The sequence below is a fragment of the Vombatus ursinus genome, unplaced genomic scaffold (assembly GCF_900497805.2).
Source record: "Vombatus ursinus unplaced genomic scaffold, bare-nosed wombat genome assembly UNPS02014832.1, whole genome shotgun sequence".
NCBI classification, from domain to species: Eukaryota; Metazoa; Chordata; class Mammalia; order Diprotodontia; family Vombatidae; genus Vombatus; species Vombatus ursinus.
The window spans coordinates 36,435,417-36,460,953 of NW_020954610.1; the positions used below are offsets into that span (position 1 = coordinate 36,435,417).

General features: G+C 40.8%; 1 protein-coding gene across 1 annotated transcript in view; it reads right to left on the reverse strand.

Moving 5' to 3' along the window:
* Window positions 1-24,834, reverse strand: part of GDA (guanine deaminase) — an 80,472-nt gene extending 55,638 nt beyond the window's left edge. The window contains exon 1 of the mRNA XM_027839063.1: window positions 24,617-24,834. Coding sequence (XP_027694864.1) covers window positions 24,617-24,739 — 123 coding nt within the window. The 5' untranslated portion in view covers window positions 24,740-24,834. The remainder of the gene's footprint in view (window positions 1-24,616) is intronic.
* Window positions 24,835-25,537: the final 703 nt, after the last annotated feature.

Consider the following 25,537-nt stretch of genomic DNA (forward strand, 5'->3'; position numbering starts at 1 on the left):
CAGCATTCTATCCACTGCACCATCTATTTGCCCTGTGGTCATATATGTGCGCCCAAGGTCACACACATAACATAGCAACTAGCAGAGCTTAGGTTCAAATTTTCAAATCCAACTCTTCCAAGACATCACACTAGGTATGAACAGTTCATATACATATATGCTAGCCTACTTCTCCCCCATTCTAAAGATAGGACACTCATTAGATCAGGGTTCCTGAGAACTTGGGTGTGCTCTGTCACTCAAAACCTTTTCAAATACAGAAAAACAGTAATATCTAAAGAGAATGCTTTTCATGGTCACAACTGAGGTCTTGAAAACCCTTAAGAGCTCTGCTTAGGTGCCAAAGAAATACAGCATACACTATAACATGGTATTTTCAATGATTATCAACTGTATAGCACTGCAAAAGCTTTCCTTTTTAATGGCATCCTCCTAGTGACGCTCAAGGGCTGAAACATGGAACATAATTCACACAACAATCTTGGAAGAATTAAAATTTCAAAAAATTTAAAAGGTGATGAATAGATGCACAATGGCTGTATGTAAGTTGCATACTAACCATGACTTACAAGTCAGAAGTAAGTGGAAAAACATCTTTGAGGATCCACATAACTAGAAAAGAAATCTGATCTCACATAGGTGGGAGGAATACCCCCACCAATGCAGAACACAAGCCCTACCTTGTCATCCAAACTAAAATGTGATACAATAATAATAGCTAACACTTATATTTATATTAGGAAGCTAGATTTCCCAGTAGACAGAGTGCTGGCCCTGGAGTCAGGAAGACTCATCTTCATGAGTTTAAATCTGGCCTCAGACACTTACTAGCTGTGAGACCCTGGGCAAGTCACTTAACCTTGTTTGCCTCAGATTCCTCGTCTGTAAAATGAGCCGGAGAAGGAAATGACAAACCACTCCAGTATTTTTGCCAAGAAACCCCCAAATGAGACCATGAAGAGTCAGAAGTGACTGAAAAGGACTGAACAGCAACAACATTTACATAGTAGCCTTATGGTTTGCAAAGCATCTTCTTTATGTTATTTCATTTGCTCTTCAAAACAGCCCTCTAAGGTAGGTGCTGTTATTGCAGACAAGATAACAAAGGATGCGAGCAATGAAGTCACTTGCATAGCATCACACAGCTAGTAAGTGACCGAGGCAAAATTCAAACTGAGGTCTTTTCTGACCCCAAACCTAGCATTCTATTAAGAGAGAGAAGGAGAGAGAGGGAGGAAGGAAGGGAGAGGGGGAGGAAGGGAGGGAAGGAGGGAGGGAGAGGGGGGGGGGAGAGAGAGAGAGAGAGAGAGAGAGAGAGAGAGAGAGAGAGAGAGAGAGAGAGAGAACGAACACGTAAAACACTTGTAAAACCTTTAAGTGAGGGGGCAGCTAGGTGGCGCAGTGGATAGAGCACCAGCCCTGAAGTCAGGAGGATCTGAGTTCAAATTTGGCCTCAGACCAAACACTTGACACTTACTAGCTGTGTAACCTTGGGCAAGTCATTTAACCCCAATTGCCTAAAAAAACAAACAAACCAAAAAAAAACCTTTAAGTGCTATAAAAATGCTAGCTACCATTATTACACCACAAAAGTGACTCCCAACAACAACAAAACTCAATTAAGCTCTTAATGGAGTATTTATAGGAAATAGGAAAAAAGTATGGCCAAAAACTGCACACGAGATGAGGGCTATTATGATCAGTATTGGTGGAGATAGTACCGCTATCACAAACCACTCGTCATTTGTACAATAACAAAACTAGAGGGCAGTTAGGCGGTGAAGTAGATAATGTACTGGGCCTAGAGTTGGGGGAAGACCTAAATTCAAATCCAGTTAAGTTAGTGTAGCTAATTCACCGAAGCCTTTGTCTGCCTCAGTTTCTTCACTGTAAAATGGGGATAATAATAGCAACTACTCTGCAGCATTGTTTTGAGGATAAAAATGAGATTTGTGTAAAGTGCTTTGCAAACCTTAAAGTGTTATGTAAATGCTAGTGGTAATTATTGTTGTTACTATACCTCATGATCTGGCAAATAAACAATGCCTAGTTCTCTTCTGGAAGATTATCTAAAGTAAACCTAATGCTATTATTCCAAGCATTAAGTTTTTCCTATTTTGTTCTGAATTCTTCAATGGACCTACAATCTCACGTAGGTAGGGGTAAAACCCACCCCACCGTGCAGAATACACTCCCTAGATGTCATCTCATCTTGTGTGATTCTTGTCCATTTTGCTGGAAATAAATCTGACATTTCACTATCGACATTTTCTCCTTCTTACTACTTAACTGTCAGTACCTAGAGAAAATTACTGAACAGAATTCTATTCATATGAAAATTGTGGCAAGCTTAGCTTGTCAGCTATGACAAATTTCCCTTGTACAGACAGATTGTTCACCAAGGCAAGGTGGGTTTTTAGTACAGTCTTAGGCACAGCAGTGGACAATCCAAATATGCATTCTTTCTACAATACCACACTGTCAATCCACCTCCAAGAACAATTCATCTTTGTTCGTAGCTGCCTGACTTCATAGCAGAGATACTCATTTCACAGCTTGGCTGTCTATGGCACCATGAAATCGAGGGGATTTTCTTAGATTTTTTAAAGAAAACTTCCCCAGTGCAAATCAGAAGCTCATTTTTAACATATAACCTCTAGGAAATTGCCTGAAGGCAATGAAAATCTAACTTACTTATCTATCATACCACAGTTAGGATGTGTTCAAGTCCCAGGTCTTCCTAACTCCAAGCCCAGCTTTATATACACTATGAAACATTCTGAAGAAAAAGAAATTGAAATATCTATTAATTTTTTTTTGGAGGCAATCAGGGTTAAGTGACTTGCCCAGGGTTGCACAGTTAGTCTGAGGCGGAATTTGAACTGCAGTCCTCCTGACTCCAGGGCTAGTACTCTATCTACTTCACCACCTAGCTGCCCCACTCCTTTCCCCCCCAATTAAAGTAATTTTAAATTTTGCCTTGAGATCTACTTACTAAAATACAGAGACATCCTGTCATAGTGGAAGCCAAAAGACCTGAGTTCGAATTCCAGTTCTGAGACTCAAAGCAAGTCAATTAATCTCTCTGCACTTGAGTTGCCTGTATCACAGGACTGTTGTGGAGAAATCACTTTATAAAGTAGTGTATAAACAATGGCTTGCTTTTGTTGTTACTACTCATTTTGTGGCAGCACAAAAATTTTTATGCAACTTCTAATAAAAACTAACTAGATAAAATCAGAAGTTTGGAGAAGCTGAGGAACTCTGCATTACGAATGAAAGCATCAAGAATATGAAACGTGAACTTGAGAATAGCAAAATTTTAACAAGCATTATGTATTGAGATTATGTATTTCTAAGTAGTCTATAACTTAAAGATTCTTAAGAGTGTACTTTTCTAAGAGATTCAGCACATTCACTGAAAAGCAGTCGACTACTTGAGCTCCATGATCTTCAACATTCACATGTGGTTATATAAAGCACTTAAAAACAATAAAAGTGTAGAAAAAATGGTCGTTAGCTTCTCAGTATTGTGTTACGGCCGCTTCTGTTGTTGTTCAGACGTTTCAGTACTGTCTGACTCTTTGTGACCTCATTTGGAGTTTTCCTGGCAAAGATACTGGGGTGGTTTGCCATTTCCTTCTCCAGTTCATTTTATAGATGAGAAAATTGAGGCAAACAGGGTTAAGTGACTAGCCCAAGGTCACACAGATAGTAAGTGTCTAAGGCTGCATTTGAACTCAGGAAGATGAGTCTTCCTGACTTCAGGCCCTGACTTCTATCCACTACACCACCTAGTTGCGCCTACAGCCAGTGTTAGACACCCTTATATCCCCACCCCATTCCCCAATATGCAAAAACAGAGGCTTTGATCTTTGTGTGTGAAAATGCCACTGTTTGTATTGTCTCTGTCTGAATGGAATAGTGCATGGTACCCACCAGGTCAATAGTCCTCTATTTTGAGAAAGACTGTACCTTAATTCCAAGTTATTAGAATTTTATTTCTTAGGACTTATAACCACCTACTTCCAAGAAGGAATTGAAATGTCTTTGAAAACAATCACATACAAAAAAAATATATAACAAAAACTAGTTCAAATGATGTAGGGAAATGGATGGTGCCAGGTTTCTGGGCTAGTAATGGCTCCCATGCACATAATGTTTAAAGGTTTATGAAGTACTTAAAACAATCCTGTACGACAGAGCTATTATTATGTACTCCAATTTAAAGATTAGGAAATAAGGGCTCTAAGAAGGTAAGTCACTTGCCCATGCTTCCACAGCAAAGAGTCAGAGCTAGGTTTTGAACCCAGGGCTTTGCTGACTCTGGGTCCAGTGCTCCAACCACTAGACCAGAGGTGTTAAACTCCCCAGTGGGGGCAAAACTCCCAAGTACAACCTGAACTGGATTAAAATGTACTTGGGAAATGTTTAACAAAATAAACAAAAATATAATACAACATAGACAATGGTAATGTGGTTTTCTAAGTCAACAGGCTGCCTACAGCGAGATATTTCTATTGGATTTTGACACCCCTACATTAGACCAGGCTGCTTTTACTTTCCTGATCTTCTCTTTACCATCTTCCCTTCCTTTTGTCACCTGTATCCCAGCCACTTCTCTCTGTGCTTATTACAGTTAAGTCCTGAATTTAGCTAAAGCAAAAAGGGAAACATAAGTCCTAATTAAAGCTTCCTGTCTGAGGGTAGAGATTTGTTTATCACCTCCCTATAACAAAACATTGTCTGTATCTAACATCTAAATCTGGAAAACAATAATAAATTTTTTTTAAATCAAACAACTGGTTACTTTGAAAAAATATTCTTAAGGGACTAAATTCAGTTTGGCTGGAACAGTTGGTGAATTTTTAGAAATTATTTTTCATGTGTAGGAAATGTCATGAACCCAGTTTATAGCTAAAATGGGGAGGCAGAGGGGTAAGGACTGGCCCAATAAAACATTAAAACAATAACAAAAAAGAGAATGCCATCAAATTAACCCCAATTCTGTTGTAAGCAAGAGATCCCAAAGTTTAACATTTTCACATTGCTTCCCTTCTCTGGAATTCCTTTCTTCCTTGGTGAAATGAGTGAGTTTGCACCTCTGAGGTGACTTTCAACTTTAAAATTTAGTAACTTGATGACCCAGGTCTGCTTTCATTAAAGGATCTGACTGTTCACATAGAAATCCTTCCACCTATTATAGCACTTTTACCCTACATACCTTATGTTTGGATTACTGTATATACCTTGATGAACTTGGGGAGGAGGTGCAAAGGGGAAGAAGGGACTGGTTTAGAATTCTCTGCTTTAGAGGAAGAATTTTTTTTTTTGTCTTTTTTCGCTAGGCAATGGGGTTAAGTGACTTGCCCAGGGTCACATAGCTAGTGAGTGTTATGTGTCTGTGGCCGCATTTGAACTCAGGTCCTCCTGACTCCAGGGTTGGTGCTTTGACCACTGCACCACCTAGCTGCCCCTAGAGGAAGAATTCTTAAGCAGGAAAACAACCATCAACTTGGTCAAAACATAAATGGACATGACCAAGGTTAAGTGATCTCAGAACTGTATGTGGATGACCAACTAAAGGTCAGGAGTCTTGAGACATGCCATGACTTATAATAATCTCAACAAAGTTTCTACCTTGACTTGCACCATAAACTCTGAGCCGTGAGTAGTTCTTTCTATGACAGTCATAAAAGTACACAGAAGCCAGGCAATTGAAGGTTTTGAGTGACACACAAAGGAATTAGGACTTCCGTTTTTCTGAAGCCTAAGAATTGCACATATCAGGTGCCCCTAACCTTTTTCTGGAAAAAAGCTACTAATCATTTCCTGAAAGCTGTATTAACTTAAGGGAATGGAGGAGAGACAGGAATGTCTCTAAGTAAAGGAGATCAGTTGCCCCTGCTAAATAATTTACTCTTCCCTGATGGGAATCCTGACGAACTTTGGAGAAGGGACAATGGTGTTGACAACCAGCTTGGAGAACTACTAGTTAAGGTTTCAAGAATTACTGGTGAATCCCAATTCACTGGTCATGGACCCCTATAAAGGGTGTCCCAAAAGTCTTGGTGAGGTTTTAAGCATAACTATTAAAGCTTAAAACTGCTGTAAGTCTTTTGGGACACCCTGTATTCTAGATTTTCAGTAAGGAGACAATCTCCCAGGGTCTTCTATCTGCCCTAACCCAAGTCAATCCTATTGAATACTTTTGTCATACTCTGGCTTGGTCCAATCACATCTGAACTATTGTGTTCAATTCTGGGTGCAACAGTCTGACAGAATCATAGGATCAGAGAGACATAATTAGTTATTTCACTCAAACCATACCCCAAATAAATTCCCAATGTAACATACCTGTCAAAGAGTCATCCAGAGAAGGGAAACCCACTACCTCCTAAGGTGATCCATCACATTTTGACGAAGCTCTAATCATTAAAAAGTTGTGGGTTTTTTTCCTGACATCAAGATTAAATTGTCTACCCATTTTTCCTGGTTCTGCCATCTTGGGCCAAAGAGAAGAGGTCTAATCACCTACCCACATGATAGCTCTGGAGAGTCTCCAGAGGTGTATAATCAAGATGCTGAATGGGCCTTGAAATCATGCCATACAAGGATTGCTTGAAAAACTAGGGATGAAAAGAAAGAATATTTCAAGGGAGACAAGACAGTTCTCTTCACATAGACAGTAAGCTATCTCATGAAAGGGGCAACTGCTTGTTCCATATGGTCAGAGGGAAGAACTAAGGTCAGTGGGTGAAAAACTTCCTAGAGTTGTCCAAAAGTAGGATAGGCTTCCTCAAGAGGTAATGGAGTTTCTCCTCAATGGAGGCCTTCAAGAAAAGGCCAGATGATCAGTTGGTACAATGTAGAGAGAATTCTTGTTCAAGTGTGGGTTGGATTGTAGATGACCTCTAACTCTCCAACTCGGAAATTGTGAGAAGTCACCCTCTGAGATTATCTCCAATTTAACCTGTATTTTTCTTATTTGTACATAGCTGTTTGCATCTTCTCTCCCTTACCTCCTATTTAGATCTTTGAGTTCCTTGAGGACAAGAACGGTCCTTTCTTTGTATCACCAACACTTAGCACAGTACTTGGCACATAATGGATGCTTAATAATTTCTAATTGTTTACTTGAAATTCTGATATTCTATGATTCTTTTATTACATCAAGATGGTAATGAGGCTAAAGGTAAAACAAACAGCACTCAAGGAAGTGTGAAGTAGAACCCCAATCAAATGACTGATCATTAGGCTGTCTTATACCAAGGGTTTAGTCTCTAGAGCTGATAATACCCATACCAGGTAATGACTTATATATATTTTATGATCATATACTTTTTTCATTTTCTAGACTGATCAAATTCAATTGTACCCTTGCAGTGGGTAAAAGGTGGCTTTAAAATACCCAAACTTTGGAAGGACAGCTTAAAAGAAATCAGCCTGTATTTACGCTGAAGTGATGAATGTCTTTTTTGTAGGTATGTGTGATCTCTCCATGGAAGGAGATTATAACCCTTCTATAACTTATTCCATAATCTTCAAGAGATGCTGGAGCCCAAAAAATTCATGACCCTGCTAAATCTCTGAAATGAGCTAAGCTGTCTTCAGATTAGTCATGTAGTTTGTTATGAGGCCCATGCTCAGAGCATTTCCATCTTGGTAGAATCTGGCAGACGTTCTGTTCCATCAATCTAACTTTCAGGAACTCAGGGTCACTTCCATGTCACTACGAGGCAAGAAAGAAGAGCTACGGTGTCAGGGTGAGCTACATATTTCAAAACAGTGTCATCAAGGCTCTGTATGCAAAGGGTAATCCTTTACAAATTTTAATGCTCAGCATGGACAGGATTGTTAATAGACACATGACTGGAATGAAGTTCCCTACAAGTTCACTCTTGACCCCATTCTAAAGCATGTTATTTCAACGCAATGAAGCTCAGAGTGGAGGGAAAAAAATCATCACCAAGAACTGTCACCAAAGGAGTGATGACCTTGCATGAACTGTCCACTCTCCATCCTCATTACTTACCAGACCAAAATACCCTGCTCTGTCCACCACTCCCTTACCTTATACCTATTGCCTCCCCCATTCAAACATAAACTTCTTGAGGGCAGGAACTGTCTCAATTTTTTTTTTTTAGTACACTGTCTAGTACAGAACATATTAAGTGCTTAATAAAGACTTTTCCACTGATTCAAATATTTTTAAGTGCCTACAGTATGACAGGTACTGTGCTAGGCACTGAAGACAGACAAAACAATCCTGTTTTCTCTCTCTGTATATATATATGTGTGTGTGTGTGTGTGTGTGTGTATGTATATATGTATATATATGTGCATACATGTGTGTGTATATGCACACACACATATATATATACACATACTCATATATACATATATATGCATGGCACTATCACACAGTGGGCAGATAACATGCAACATATAGCCTCGGCTGAGAAATTTTGTGTACTAAAGAACCATCAAAACAGAACAGGAGGCAGAAGAAGAAGGTTCCTAGAAATTGGTGAGATGTAAGAGAGAGAGAGCCACAAAAGTAGGAGGGACATAGTCAATCTGGTAATCCAGCCTTCTCAGTTCAATTATACATGCCAATTAAAGGATGTGGCATTATTTACCAGACAGAGATCAACCAATTAATAGTGACATATTAGAGACTCACATCCGCATAAAGAGCTGAAAGGAGGGGCAAAAAAGGAGGGAAGAAAGAAAAGAAGGAAGCTCTCTTCCTGATGTACTCACACCACTAAATAAAGGGCAATGCATCTGGATAGTGTTGAGACAGGGTTAGGAACACTTATTCTATCAAAAATAAACCTGGACATACAAACTGAGAGGGAAAACAGGACTATAATTGAATTCAACAGGCACTTTAGTACCCGCTACACCCAAATAGTGTGAACTAGCTGGCAATAAATGCAAACACAGAAACAAAAAGTAGCCATCCTTGAGGACCTCATATTCCGGCAGAAGCAATGTGTTGCTTACTACCAGTGTGATCTTGGGCAAGTCAGTTATCCTCCCTAGACCTCAGTTTCCTCACCCATAAAATGAGGATTTGGATTCTGTGGCTCTTGAGGTTCTTAAAGCTGTGAGCCTACGTACACAGGATAAGTAAGTCCAAATAAATCTGAAGGGGGAGAGAATACTAACAACTAGAGTATCAGGAAAGGTTTCTCATAGGAAGCTAAGACTTAAAGGAAGATGGCAGATTCTGGGAAGCAGAAATAAAGGAATACATCCCAGGCTTGGGGCAAAGCCTGTACAAAGGCAAAGAGATAAAAGATGGAATGCTGAATTAGGGAAACATCAAGGAGGAAAGGCTGGCTGGAAGCAGAGGAAAGTGAATTAAGTCTGGCAAGGTGGCTGGGAGTCTTGAAATGCCTCACTGAGAACCTTGTTGTGAAATGTAGTGGGGCTAAGATTTATTGTGAAATGGGATAAGGTAACAACACTCAGGAGGCAGCTAGGTGACTCAGTGGATAGAACACCAAGCTTGGAATTAGGATAACCTGAATTCAAATCCTGCCTCAGACACTCACTAGCTGTGTGGCCCTGGGCAAGTCACTTAACCATTTGCCTCAGTTTCCTCATCCGTAAGGTGAGCTGGAGAAGGAAATGGCAAACCACTTCCAGCATCTGTGTTAAGAAAACCCCAAAAGGGGTCTTGAAAAGTCAGACATGACTAAAATGACCAAACAACAACAAAAGGAGTACCCCAAGGCTGGGTTTTGGCAAGGGGTGAACAACAGCATACAGAACAAATTTCAGAGTACTAGATCATGGAATAACAGTTATAGGTAATTATGAGATCAACAAGTTGATCATTCTTATGGGTGGCTGAGGTAGAATGAAGACACAGTTCAAGGAAATTGGGGTTAAATAAACTAGAAGATGGGGGTGTTGGGGGGCATCAATGTACATATTGAAGACCTTGAATAGGGCCCCTTGAAAAAGAAGGGATAATGGATAGGAGGCTGGCAGATGATTGCACAAAGGATCTGAGCCAGTGATAGGGAGGGATGGAATGAAACTTAAAAAACAATCTGCTAAGTGATGGCACACAGGCAGTGATAGGAGGGAAAATCAAAAGATGAGTCCGCTTTAGAAAATGTGCTGTCTATAGCTGCCTTTACTCCCATTCCTGCCCCACCCTCCCAGCTCCTCCCCTCACTCTCCACCCCACCCCACAATGAAAACAGCAGTGCCTGCTGGTGTCTGAAGGAAGGAAGCCCACCCACACTGGCAGCCAAGATGCTGAGGAGGAAGGTCAATTCTGCAGATGGGAAAGTAAAGAGAGGTCTAAGAGAAGATCAGGGAGAGGGTGAACTAAACAAGTCCCTGCAAAAATTGAACCTAAGCCTCCAAAACAGCAGACAACCATAAACCAGTTCACACAAGGGGAAAATAAGGAGCAAAAGGAGTACAAGTGACTAATTACGAGAATAATGATGCAGAAAATAGACAAACTAAAAAACAAGGAAGTCCCAGCCTCAGATTCAGCTGTAGAGAAACCAAATCTAATTAACATCTTACACCAAGGTCCTGTTACCGCCGCTGCTCTCTTGCATAATTTTTTTAACAACTATTTTATAAATGTAAATTTTTAGTAGCTCTAGAAATATAACTTTAGGAAGGAGGGAGTCCTACTTCATCCTTTTTTTTTTTTTTAACATGTTTGGATACCTGTAAATGCTTTTTAAAAGAGCTTAAGTCATGTACTGGTTGCTTATTTTCCTATAAAAACGGAAATCAACAGAATGTTGATTAAAGTAGGTATTGTCAGATTTAATACTCCATTGGTATTTTTTAAATTAATCTAGTTATTTATTTCTTTTTAGTTTCAAACAATCACTTCCATAAGATTTTGAGTTCCAAATTTTCTCCCCACCTCTCCCTTCCCCCCACCCCAAGACAGTGTGTAAATTGATATAGGTTCAACATATAAATTCATATACTCCATAGGCATTTTAAAAATGTTACATTAAATAAAGCTGACAGGGATTGTGATTTGGAGTCATGGTTGTGAATTTTTAAAATCTTAATATTTTAATCACTTATCTTCTGTATCCATCCTGTCTTTCAGAAGGACTGTTTACTAAATAAAACGGCTCCCTGATGTCGGATCTCCATTTCAGAATCATGTGCTATAACACCACCATCTTTGGGAATGTAGGTATAATTTACTCCCAGAAACTTTACTAATGTGTTTTAAAAGACTGGAAAATGTGTGAAGTGACTGATTTTTATTAAACATATAACCTGGGGGACTTTTCTTTGTAAAATGCCTATGTTGACTGGTGCAAAGTGGTTTGACTGGTATGGCCCCAGCTCCCCATTTCAGCCTTTTGTAAGAATGATACTGCTAGGCTTAAGATTCCTATTTCCCTGCTCCCCATTTAAGAAAATCACTTTAGCATTTTAAAAATGTACAATTGTTCACAGCGTCTGTGTGGTTTGTGATTTACCTGGTTGTCAAATAATAACCCCTAAAATCTTTGTTATAAAAGAAAAAAATAGGGAGGGGTGGTCCAGAGGACACTATGGGATTAGAGGACAGAGAGTTATAGAACACAGGAAGTTGTGGCGGATATGGAGGGTAAGGGAAGTAGTAGCAGAGGGAAATGTTTTTTTTAGTCAGCAGATATAGACTCTGAACCACAGAGGCAGAGGGGCAGGACTAGGGAGTTGGCCTGCTACACTTAGCAAGAGGGAAGAAATTTGCTCATCAGTGCCCCCGCCCTGAAGCATCTTATGATGACTAAGAATAGTGTCAGTGAAAGGACGGGCCTCAGTTTCAGAGTTCCCAAACACTAGAAAGCCAGGGTTTAAAGTGACAGGGGAGTTGTGTCCAAGCAATTGAGTGGGTAAATAACTGGTGCTCCAATCTTGGGGTCAACCCCACAGTCTCATCTCAAGAGCTGGGGGAATGAAGGTGATAAAAGAAATACTTGCATATGGAGCAAGAACTCAACAGCCAGTCTCTGAGATCCAGGAAGCTCAGGCCCTCTAATATTTTTGGCACCATAAGGCTCAATTTATCTGGCAACTCAAGCATCACTTCCTACAGGAATATCTTCTTTGTATTATACTTATCTGAGTATACGTTACATTCCTCCCCGTCCCCCACTCCTTGTTGTCTTCTTGAGACAAGCTCCTTGGGGTCAAGAGTGGTGTGACTTTTCATTTTTCTATGCTCAGGCCCTAGCACAATGCTTTGTATAGAGTAAGTGCTGAATAAACATTTGTGGAATTTCTGCCTTCGTGCAAGTCATTGACAAAAATATCGAATAGCAAGAAAATGACAGACCTTTGGTGCTCTACTAGAGTGTTCTTGCTACAAATCCATTAACGACTCTCCATTCTATCCCCTTGAAACCATCATCTAGAGAATCAATCCTTGAGGAGATGGGACCTGGCAACTATTTCTGCAGGTGCTAGCTATTGAAGATTTGTCAGTCAAGAAGCATTTATTAAGTGCCTACTATGTGCCAGGTACAGTGCTAAACACTGGAGATACAAAGACAAAAACAGTCCCTGCCCTCAAGAAACTCACAATCTAAAGGAATAATTAATGGGAGTTAGATTTGGAAAAGAAAGTTCTCACCACCGCAGACTTCAGCACCATCAGAAATGGATATGATTTTACCAGTGGAAATAATGTTATAGAAATTGTGTTACCATCTGCTTTGCCACTGCATCCTACAGACCAGGAGGCCTTTCCATATTACTTATACCTGAAATTTATCATATGTGTTTTCTTTCATTAGAATTGAGCCCCTTAAGAGCAGGCACTGCCTTTTTGGTAACCCCAGCACAGTACTTTGAACATGGAAAGTAATTAATACATACTTTTTCATTAATTCATTCATCCATCCATTTACTGGATCCAGTTATTCGAAATTATAAATACACATAAATATACTAATACCAAGCTCACATCTTTTTGTTCTGCCCATAACATAATCCTGAAATACTGTTGTCCAATACTTTGCTGAAATCTAGAGATATTGTCTTGGCATTCCCCTGATAACAGTATATGAATGCCATCCAAAAAAAAAAAAAAGAAGAAATGCAATTATCCAGGCATAATTTTTTTTGCTGCATTATCTTTTTTGGATGGAAAGGGGAAGGAGAGAAACAGAGAAGAGAAAGAGATGAAAGGAAGAACAAAAGAAAGAAAAGGAAGGGAGGAGGGAAAGGAAGGAAAGAGTAAGGGAGAAAAGAAGAGAGGGAGGAAAAGAGAAAAGGAGAGAGGAGGGAAGGAAAGAAGGATCCTTGTCCTCAAAGAGCTTATATTAGTGTGACCTGGGGCAAATCCCTTCCCTGAGCCTCAGTTTCCTCATCCGAAAAAATAAAGGCATTTGAGTAGGCATTCTAAAGTCCCTTGCAACTCTAACATACTATGATTCTAGGAGTGAGTACTGAATTGATGGGCTCATCTCAAAGCTGCTGAGCCTTGAATTACTTTGTGAAAACAAGGCCAATTCAGCAGAGATAGCCATGAGTTTCCCAGAAGAAATAAAACTTACTGCACATAAGTGGCACCTAGCAAGCTACCTCATCAGTCACCTCTGAATCATGAAGGGTACATGTTTCAAAGAATTAATTGAGAAGCTCTCCTCCATCTGAGAAGCTGAATGCCTTTTCATTCCATTTCTCTTGTGGGCAATTGTTAAGTCTTTGGAAAAAACAATCTGAAAGAGCAATCTGACCTGACTAAGAAATAGACATTTCAGAAAATCCACTTTCAGCGCTTAGATATAGAGGCAAGAACATCTTAGCCAGCTAATATTAAACTCAATTTCAGAGGTAAGAAAAGGCAACTCAACTCAGTTCTATTCTTCAAGATGAAGAGTTCCTTATGTTGTCACTTTTTAAAATTAGAGGAGAGATGAGTATTGATACCCTGTATTTCTCAGATGGGTTCTCTCCGTCCTGTCAAATACCCCTGGAGCTCTTTGGCCTCTTCTTTGTCCCCTTCACTGCAACTGCTATATTTCTTCCATCTTGTAACTGTCTGCTTCTAGGTGTTTAAGCTAAGGGTACAATTTTACATTTATCCCTATTTAAGTCTGAATTATACTTATCTGATTACTATATATAACAACAGGTTTTATATATATGTGTGTGTGTGTGTGTGCATATATATACATACACACATATATATAACCACTTTCATATATATTTACAATATATACATATATATATATAATAACCTTACCGATTATAAATGCCTTGAGAACAGAGATGATTAGGTATTAGTCTTTGACAGCCTCAGTTCCAGTGCCTTGCATACAGCAGGCATTTAAAAAGTGTTTGTTGACGTGCCCATCTGAGGCAGGATTGTGTCCAAGAGGAGAGAATGGAAGAAAGGTAAATGATGACAGTCAGCAACTCAGATGGAGTAACTCACAGTGGAGAAGAAAGGAAACATCAGGTGTAACTGTCGTCCCCCACTGAGTTACAGGGAACACGGTGTGTACAAAATCATGCAATGTTAAGAGTTTTTGTTGTTCAGGCGTATGTAACTCTTCGTGAACCCAGCGTCCACAGCACGCCGAATGGAATTTTTCTAGTTTAGTCTCCCGATACATGAATGCCTTTTATAATATTTCTGAGAAGTGGACTTCTAACCTCTGCTCAAACACCACAGGGACATAGCCAGGGAACTCAATGCTATACAAAACAGCCCATTTCAATTTTGAAAGGCAAGAGGGGCGACAAGGGGTGGTACTTAAAAAGTAAGAGAGGTAGTAGAGAGCCAGCCTCAAAGCCAGAAAGATCTGGGTTCAAGTTCTGCCTCTTACATATACTATCTTTGGTTTTTGTTTTATCTTTGCGATCATGGGCAATACCTCAGTGTTCTAGGCCAGATGTGTCACATGTGAGACATCCAGATGAAAATATAATTGGGAAATATTAGACAAAATTTTTAAAAATGCAATAAAACACAGATGATCTTAATATGTGGTTTTCTAAGTCAATATGTGGCTTACAGGGATCTTTATGTAAGGTTCAGTGACCCTCATTTCTATTTTAGTTTGACACCACTGCTTAAATAACCCTCTAATACCATGAATTACAGAGAAAGCGCAGATGTTGGTAGAAGTTGGTTCCTCACCCGGAAGTTCCCTCCACCAATGAAATCATGATTCTAGGCCCTGTTCTCATCCCATATAAAAGCTAGAAAATTCTGACTTAAATTGAGTTGAAATCTGTCTGCCTATAAATTTCACCCATTGAGTCCCTAGGTCTGTCCTCTGGAGTCACAAAGTCACGTGGCCCTTCAAATCCTTAAATACCCCTTTGCCAAGAAAAGGATTTTGGGAAGATGGTGGAATAGGTCAGAAAATTTTCGGCTCTCCAAATTTCCTCCACAAAAAAAGACAGAACATCCCTCAGAGCAGTAGAAATAAAAACAGGGTAAAGCAGTTGTCCTCTTAAGACAATGTGAGAAGACCCCAGGAACTTCCAGGCCGAGGTTCTGTCAGAGTGAAGTGCAAACACCTCCAGGCCCACTCTGCAGAATCAATAAATAACAAGCCCTGGGGGCAGCTAGATGATTGAGAGGCAGCCTCAGCCTTAAAAACGTTCATTTTGCAGATAATGTGGGGGTCTGATGGCTGAGCAGAAGACTGAAAGGACCTTCCACTGTTGAGGGACAGCAAGCACAGCTGTGCTTACCAGACCCATCTTGGGCTGCTGCTGTAGGGAGGAGAAGCCAACACGTACCCGGTGAGTGTAGTAGCGAGGAGTGGGGACCCTGCTGGCTATGAGCACTTGCAGGACAGCAGAGTCCTTGGTTTCAGTTCCAGGGCAGACAGGACAGCTGTGGCTTGCAGACAGCTTAGGAAGCAAGATCATCTGGGGTACAGTGTACTAGGGGTCCTAGCCATGGCTTAAGAGTGGAGAGGAGAGCCCAAGGCTGGGCCCCAGGACAGACTTCAGAAAATAACAGTAAGAAGGACCTGAGACTTGGGGCATCATTCTCTACACCTTGAGACTAAAACTTGATTACACTAACGAAATAAAACAAAAAATAAATAAATAAAAACGAGTAAGCAAAGGAGAAAAAACCCAACCATAGATAGTTAACTATGGGGACAGAGATCTGGGTCCATATTCAAAGAAAGATAATGGAGCTTAAAAAGCCACTCCTTTTTCAATGAGAAATATCAAATGATCCCAAGCACAAAAAGAGTTCTTGGAAGAACTTAACAAGGACTTTAAAAATCAGGTAAGAGAGATTGAGGAAAAATTAGGGAAAAAAAAGAGCAATCCAAGAAAATCAAAAAAATTAGAAAAGGAAGTCAGCCAACTTGAAATAGAGAATCAAAAACTTATAAAGAAAATAATTCCTTGAAAACTAGAATCAGGCAAGGGGAAGCTAATGATGTTCTAAGACACTAAGAAATCATAAAACAAAATCAAAAGAATTAAAAAAATAGAAGAGAAAGTAAAACATCTCATCAGAAAAACAACTGATCTGGAGAACAGATCAAGGAGAAATAATGTAGAATAGTCAGACTACTGAAAATTATGATGAAAAAATACAATATTACAAAAATTGGCCTGAAGTTCTAGAACAATAAGGCAAAACATAAATAGAAAAAATCCACTGATCACCACCTGAAAGAGATCCCAGAAGGAAAACTTACAGGAATATCAGAGCCAAGTTTCAAAACTCCCAGGTTAAGGAGAAAACAATGGAAGCAACAACAAAAAAAAAAATTTTTTTTAGATATCATGAAGCTACAATAAAGATTATATAAGACCTAGCAACTATGCTGTTGAAGGACCATAGGTCTTAGAATATTATATTCAGGAGAACAAAAAAGCCAGGGTTACAACCAAGGGTAACTTACCCAGCAAAGTTAAGTATAATCCTAAATGGAAAAAAAAAAAATAGACATTTAAAAAAATGAAAGACTTTCAGGTTTTTGTGACAAAAACCCTAGAACTTAAGGGAAAATATCACATTCAGGAGAAATATAAGGTAAACATTAAAGACCAATTATAAGGGACTCAATAAGGTCAAATTGTTTACTTCATATATTCGAAAATATTAGCAGTACTCTTATGATTGTCATCATTATTTGAATAGTTTCAAAGTAAGGCTTGGGCTGAGCTGAGTATGGTGGGGTGATTCTAAAAAGTAAGAAAACTTTATAGAAAGAGATAACTATTTCAAGTTGACATGTTTCCCACCAAGAGAAATAATCTGTCTCTACTCCTGCCTCTCATTATAATCACTATGACCATTCATTTACCATCAGCTGCTCTGCTTCGTTTGGGCTCCAGGAACATCGTGCCTCCTGTAAAATGAGTCCATCACCTGAAATCCCACCAAATTGGAGACTGATGCAGCTTTGATACTCACCATCTCCTCAACACCCTCGGCTTCTACTCCCTTCTGATTAGAAGGCTGGAGGGTGGAGCAGTAAACTCCTCCCACAGCCTTTCTTTATAAAGGGCTCAGCCTTCAGCTAAATTCATTTATCTTCAGCTGCTCTGCTTGTTTTCAACTCCACAAACATCATGTCCAGGGTGGGCCAGGTACCCATAGCCTCCCTCATCCCTTTGCCCCCTATCTCCTTTCCAGTTTCCTTTTGTGTACGATCTTCACCTATTAGATTGTAAACACCTTGAAGGCAGGGACTGTCTTTTTCTTATATGAAGCCTCCAGCACTTAGCACAGTATAAACATGTAGCATGGTATATTTACTGACTACTGACTAAGCGTGAGAGGGTTCCACTTCAGAGTCAGGATCTGTAGAGCTACCTGCATACCACTCTAATGGGGGTTTTGGTTTTTTTGGGGGGGTCTGATGGCTGAGCAGAAGACTGAAAGGACCTTCCACTGTTGAGGGACACCAAGCACAGCTGTGCTGACCAGACCCGTCTTGGGCTGCTGCTGTAGGGAGGAGAAGCCAACACGCGCCCGGTGAGTGTAGTAGCGAGGGGTGGGGACCCTGCTGGCTATGAGCACTTGCAGGACAGCAGAGTCCTTGGTTTCAGTTCCAGGGCAGACAGGACAGCTGTGGCTTGCAGACAGCTTAGGAAGCAAGATCATCTGGGGTACAGTGTACTAGGGGTCCTTAAGGGGTACTTAAGACCTTAGACTTCATTTAGCTTCATCTGTACTTGATACTTGGGTGGCTTGGAGGTGCAGTAGATAAAATGCAAGGCCTGAAGTCAAGAAGACTCATGTTCCTGAAATCTGGCCTTAGACACTTACTAGCTGTGTGACCCTTAACCCTGTTTGCCTCAGATTCCTCATCTGTAAAATGAGCTGGAGAAGGAAATTGCAAATTATTCCAGTATCTTTGCTAAGAAAACCTCAAATGAGGTCTGGACGAATTAGACACAACTGAAATTACTGAATAAAAACAACTTGGTACTTCCCACACACGCAGGAAATTCCTGTCCCCTGATTCAGAATCTCCTTTTTGCCTGGGTGAAAATCCCTTTCCCTTGCTACTCTCCCCTTACTCTCATCCCTACACAACTTAACCTTAGTTCTCCCTCTTCTCTATCCTCCTAACTCTTCCCTTTTCACTATGCTCCTTGGAACTACCATCTACTGTTAACAAAATCAAATTCCACCTCCAGCATCTACCTTCATGACCTTGAACAAGTCATTGAACTTCTGTGATTCAGTTTCCTTATCTGTAAAATGAAGGAATTGGCCTAGATAGCACCAGGTGTCCCTTCCAGCTCTAGATTTATGATCATCTTACTCAAATTTAGCTTTCTGATGAAGACACCAGTCAGTCAGTCAGTCAGTTACCAAACACCACCTTTCAGCACCTCCTCTGAAGCTGCCTGTTATCTGACCCCCTCCCCACATGGCTAGGAGGGCGTGACATACTCTCCCTATTGCCACTTCCTAATGCCACTTTCAGACCTCTGATCTATCACCATCATTTTACATATGAGGAAAACTTTGGTCCAGGCCAGTTAGGTGACTTGCCCAATTTCACTTAGGTGGTAATCGGCACTGAGGAATCATTATAACCATGATGACTGGTGACTGGTTTTAAAAATTCAGTTATTTTTATTTTCTCTTCCTAAAACCTCTGATAAATATATATATATATATATATATACACACACACATATATACATATATATATACATATATATATATATAGTTGAGCAAAACAGATTCCCATGTTGTCCACAACCAGAAAACAAGCCTCATTCTGCATCTTGAGTTCATCACCTCTGTCTGTCAGGAGGTAGAAAGCATGTTTCATCAAGGGCCCATGGAATCAGGCTTGGTCATGGCATTAAATGGAGTTCTTAAGTCTTTCAAAGTTGTTTGCCCTTATAAGGCTCAGATTATATAGCATACTATAAATTCACCTTACTCAATTTCAACTGGGCCCTTATGGCAACAAGGAAATCCTTTTATTGTTCCTTAATTGGTTTCCTTATCTTAACCCCCCCATAGAGGCCATTCCACATCTTCTCTTTCTTTGAAAAGTCAGCCACATTTTCCCTTCCCCTTCTCTCTCACAAAAGGACCTCACCTCTTTATTGAGAAAACTGAGGTCATTCAACATGAATTCTCTCTTCTCTTCTTCTCAAAACCCTTGACATCAAACCCAATTTCTCCTCCTATCTCCCAGTCTCTTATGAGATGACCCTTCTCTACATATGCCTTTGATCCTATCCTCCACCCCCACCCCTAGTCTTCTCCAGCAGATTGCAAGCACGGTCATATTCTCTCTCCAACTTTCAAACTGTCCCTATCTACTGTCTTTTGAAACATGTCCAAGTCTGGGTCCCCATCCTTATTAAATCTTCATTAGGTCCTATATGGCCTCAAACTCTCTCTCCTTTTTCTCAGCTAAACTCCTAGGAAAAGCTGTCTACATCTGTTGCCTTCACTCTTTGCATCTCCAACATCCCTCTCATTCAACCCCTTCTCTCTACTCACACTGCCACCACCTTCATCCCCTCTCACCTGGACTACTACAACAGCCTACTAATTGGTCTCAATGCTTTAAAGTCTCTTTCTACTCCAGACTATCCTCCATATTATTGCCAATATTATTTTCTTTAAGTGCAAAATTGACTATCTTACTCCAATGGCTATCCAATGCCTCTTAGATAAAAATAAATTCCTTTGGTTAGCTTCTCAAGACCTCCACAACCTGGCCCCAATTTATCTTTCCAGTCTTACTGTACACTCCTATATCCAGATCCAGACAAACTGCTCTTCCTTTTGTTCCTCATGCACAACACTCCATGCCCCATCTCTATATTCAATGCCCGACACAAACCCTTGCCTCACAGAACCCCACTCTTCTATCAAGACTCAGATCAAGCACCATTTTCTACATGAAGCTTTTTCTGATCCCTCCCCCAACTCCTCTTTCCCAAACCACCTTCTACATAATTTCTTTGCATTTATTTGTATTCTCACTATATTTATTCTGTATATGCTTATATGTACTTATTGTTTCCCTCACCTAGATAGCCACTAGGTGGCTCACTGCTTTGGGCACCAGCCCCGTAGTCAGGATCTGAGTTCAAATCTAGCCTCAGAGCTACCTAGCAATGAGATCCTGGGCAAGAAAACACTTAACCTCTGTCTATCACAGTACCTTCCTCTGTAAAATGAAGGTAATAGCACCTAATTCCCAGGATTGCTGTGAGGATCAAATGAGAGAATATTTTTAAAGTGCTTAGCACAGTGCCTGACACATAGTAGGTGCTTAATAAATGTCAGTTTCCTTTCTTATTAATTAGAATATAAGTTATTTGAGAATAGGGCTTGTTTTAGTCTTTGTATTTTATCCTTAAGGCATGACACAGTGCTTGGCACACAACAGATGCTTAATAAATGCCTCTTGATTATTGATTGACTAGAATAAGATTTGAGCTCAGATCCTCTGAGTGAAGTCAGTCATTTCAGTACTTCTAGGCCACTCTGGATCCTCAGTTAGTATCCATTACAATCCTTGTTCCCTCTAAATACTCTGGCCTCCCAGCTCTTCACTATCCTCAACATGCTGAACTCCCATTACCTGTATCCTGTCTACTTCAACCACAAGTGGCAGTGTCCATACCACCCCAGCCATCCAAATGAATTTGCTCCAACCACCAATCCCTAAGCATATCTTGAAAGCACTGGATCTGGAATCAGAGGGCCTTGGTTCAATTCTACCTCTCATGTTTACTACCCATGTGACCTTGGACAAGTCACTTAGCCTCCTGAGGTCTCTGTTTCTTCTTTTGTAAAATGTAAGGATAGGGCTAGGCCTCTGAAGTCCCTTTCAACTTTAAATCTATGAGTCTATGATCTACTGAGCACTTTTTTATTGTTTAGTCATTTTTTTCAGTCCTATCCAACTCTTTGTGATGCCATTTGGGGTTCTCTTGGCAAAGATGGAGGAGTGGTCTGCCATTTTCTTCTCCAGCTCATTTTACAGATGAGAAACCTGAGGCAAATAGGATTAAGTGACTTACCCAGGGTCACACAGCTGGGAAGTATCTGAAGCTGGATTTCAACTCAGAAAGATGAGTCTTCCTGACTCTAGGCCCAGAACTCAATCCACTTCACCACTCAACTGCCCTACTATTTAAGTACTTACTATGAGCAAGATACTATGCTCATGGCTCCTGAGTGCTATATCATGTGCATGTATATGATGAATGTATATATCATATACATATATACACATGTGTCATATACATATTACATATGCATGCATAGATGTGTGTGTATACCCACACACACACATACATAATCTATATCTTAGTTCTAGAAAAGCCTCCAGTGTACACACACACACACACACACACACACACACACACACACACACACACACACACACCAGGCAGCTACAAAATCTGTTTCTGGCTTAGTCTAATATATAAAATACAAGTATGAAATGTAAGATTTTTTAATTAGCTTATTTAGCTGACTAGCTTTCATTTAGTTTTCTGATGAATTCACTCTGATTGACCTTTAATTACTATGGTGAGTCACTCTTTGGGCCTGAAAATCTCCATGCATACAGAGATACTCTTGCTTTGGCTTTCTATGACTGGGGTAGAAGGTACGGTCGCATGCTCTTTCTTCCTACTCTAAAAGTAATGTAATGCCCAGCTTAAGATTGAAGAGAAGAGGAGAGAAGAAATCCATGTGGAGGTGGGGCTGAGCATAGGACAGTTCTTTTGCTCCAGGTACCTCTCACCTTCTTTGGCTTAAAGAGAATTGAGCTCACAATCAACACACAAGCCTAGCACCTGTTCAGTGCTACTTACACACCCTCTAGGGGTTCTTTAAAGGATTAGTAGATGATGTGATTCAGAGTATTCGTGTGTTCACATGGGAAGACATTTTCTAGCCCCCCAGAGCTCCATGCATTTAAAAAAATTAATAAATGATTCATCATAGCAATGCTATAGAAGCAAAGGTATCCAGCAACTTAGAACTGAGGAAAAATACTAAAGATACATGATGCACCAAACATTATACAGAAATTCCTTAGCAAGAGCTCTAATTGGAGCTGTGCCTTGTGTCTAACAGAAGCTCACTAAACATTTGATCCATTGATCAACTATTTTAATGTACCAATCACCCTGACCTTACATTCTTACATTCATTCAATTTTTACTTAGCTTGATATAACACTGTGAGCTGTGAAATGCTATCTAAATATTGCTTTGAATTTTAACTGGTAATTACCAGTAGTGCTACTTAAGCCCTATCTTCAAATCCTTCTGTAGAACCTAGAAAAAATGTGACTAATTTCTGTAGATGATTAAATCTCTCTTCTCTATCCTTCTCAGTCACCATCCATCACCCTGAGCCTGCCCCATATTGAACCAAATTCTGAAAAAATGGACAGAGCTAAACAGAGGAGCTAAACAGCTAGTTGTGATGAATTAATGTAGAAACCACAGCTGTAGAGCTGGAAAAGGCCTTCAGAGATAAACTAGTCCAACTCCTTCATTTACAAATGAGGAAACTGAGGTTCAAGATAAGGCAGCTTTGAAACCAGCTTCAAATTTGGGCTTCAAATCCAGCACCATGTTGCATCTGACACATTTTTAAGTTTTCACAGTAACCTCTCACATCTATCTAGAGCTTAAAGACTTCCCACACAGCATCCCTGGGAGGTAGGTAGGGCAAGTGTAATTAACATTTTTATTTTACAGATAAAGGAATTAAGGCTCAGACATGTTAAGTGACTTGTCCAAGGCCATACAATACCTCAAAGGAGGGATTTTAACCCAAATCTTGCTCTTACATTTTTCAGTGAAAATTTCAGCTACCTCTTCCAAACTAGCTTAGTGCCAAACCTTCCCTGAGAGCATGAGGTGGTAGTCCAGTGTAATTAACCATAGCACAGTTTCAGTGGTTAATTCAACTCAATCACTAATTTAAAAAATTGGGGGTACCCATGATATGCAAAGCACTGTACCCGGGTACAAAAAAATTATCTTTTTTTCTCACATAAAGAAAAAAATTTTATCTTTCTACTCCAATCTGCATGATTCTGGGGTCAAACATCATGAGTCCATCAGTATCATAAACTTATTACCTCCACCTCCCTAAAGCAACCAACCAGTCCAGGGAGAGTGCATTTTATCTTCAAGTTTCTGGAAGCTGTGCTCCATCACCTAGGTAACACAATAGCAGATCTCCTAGAAATCCACAGCCAGGATGTTTATTTGTACGGTTTTTTTTTTAAATCATGTTTAAAACACTTAAAGGGATGAATTTTTTGGTTAATCATTAGATTTCAGAGGCAAGATTCAAAACTGAAAATACCCTTGCTAGCATTTATAGATATATACATTTTCTTAGGTTTGACAAGTCATCCAGGTGTAGCTCTGTTTTTGCTTGCAACACTAGAGATCAGGGGTGAACTTGGGGTACTCCCAGATTCATTCCTATTCTGTATGGCGACAGGGAAGTCTCCACTTCCCTAAACTTAGTGTAAACTATACAAGTGCGGTACCGATGAAAACAGTCATTGTTATAAAATAATTTCTTTCCTTCCCTTTTTTTTTTTTTAAATATTGCAAGTTGTTTTTCGGTTTACAGGAAGCACCAGCTCACTTCTATGCAATCAGAGCTGGTAACACAAGTAATTAGTCATTTAGTGGCGTCTACTCAAGCAGCCCAACGCCCTCTCTTCCCCTAGGTTTACACATTTCTTCCTAAGCAATGATCAAGTCCCAGGTTTTCTTTTTCAGCACCGGCCACTGCTACCTGTCCTCCAGCTTAGAGAAAACGGAGCCCGGGGAAAGTGACAGATGTTACACCAAACTGTGAGGTTTCTAGAAACTAACAAAACCCGGGGCTAAACCTGATGCCAGGGTAATCGGGGTGCATTTCAGCCAGACGTGGCAAAGAGGCAGGCTCGGTCACGTTCAACTCCCGCGTTGCTCTCATTCCGTCCTTTCTCAGCATCCCGGAGTTCACTCTCCTCCGCCTGGCTCCAGCCTGTCACGGACCAGGAGCGAAGTCCCAGCCCTCGACACCCAGCCCCCCCTCCCCCACTTCCTGGGGTTCTGCCCGTCCCAGACCACCTTCTCCCGCGCACCCAGCCCAGACGCTTACTTTGCCAGCTTCGCTCACGCCGAGGATGTGGTCGTGCAGCACCTCCATGGGAGAGGTCCAGGTGGAATGGACGAAAGTCCCTTTGAAGATGTGCGCCAGGGGCGTCATGTGGGCAGCGCACATGCCGGAGGCGCTGGCTGGGCAGGAGACTGAGGGAGCCTGGGTGGAGGTGCGGGGTCGGCACGCGGGGACCGGACCGAGCGCAGGAGCTGCGGGCGCCGCAGGGCAAACTGGCAAGGCTGCTGACGCCGCAAACGCCGCAGAAGCAACAGGGGCTGGGCTTGCACCCCGCTGCAAGTCTCCAGAATCGCCTGCCCCCTGGAGGCCTCGCCCAGCGAGCCTCGATTCTAATAGGCTTTCTTCCAGGCGCTAGGGGTTTCCCCCACACCCCTTTCCCCTTTGGGGAGTGGCCAACGCGGTTGCAAAGTCCTTTTCTCCGCCCTTCTCTTGCCTTTGCGATTTAACCCTTTGGGCCCTCCCTGCCCCGCCCCCCAAAATCAGCTTAACTTTTGGGGTTAAGTTTTGAGGCGGAGGATTCTGAGTCACTCTCTCAGGTTAAGGATGTGGGTAAATGAAAAGGGTAGAAGAAGGGTTTCCTGCCTTGATCTTTTTTTTTTTTAACTTGAGAACAAAACAAGCTTTCTTGAGCGCTTTTCTCTTTCTCCTCCCTTTTAAAAAGGTCATGCATGGAGAGATTTAGAGTCCAAGGTGTAGGATTTGACTCTCAGCTATGCTTTCTACGTGTGTGACCATAGGCAACTGCCTGAATTCCTGCTGATTCTAGATCTGATCCGTAAAATGAAGGGCTGGGCAAGATTACTTCTAAGGACCCTTCCAGCTCCAGATTCTATGACAGCGATCCAACCCCATAGATTCAGTGGTTACTGGCAGTCCCTCCTGTTTTTAAGACATCCTAGAAGT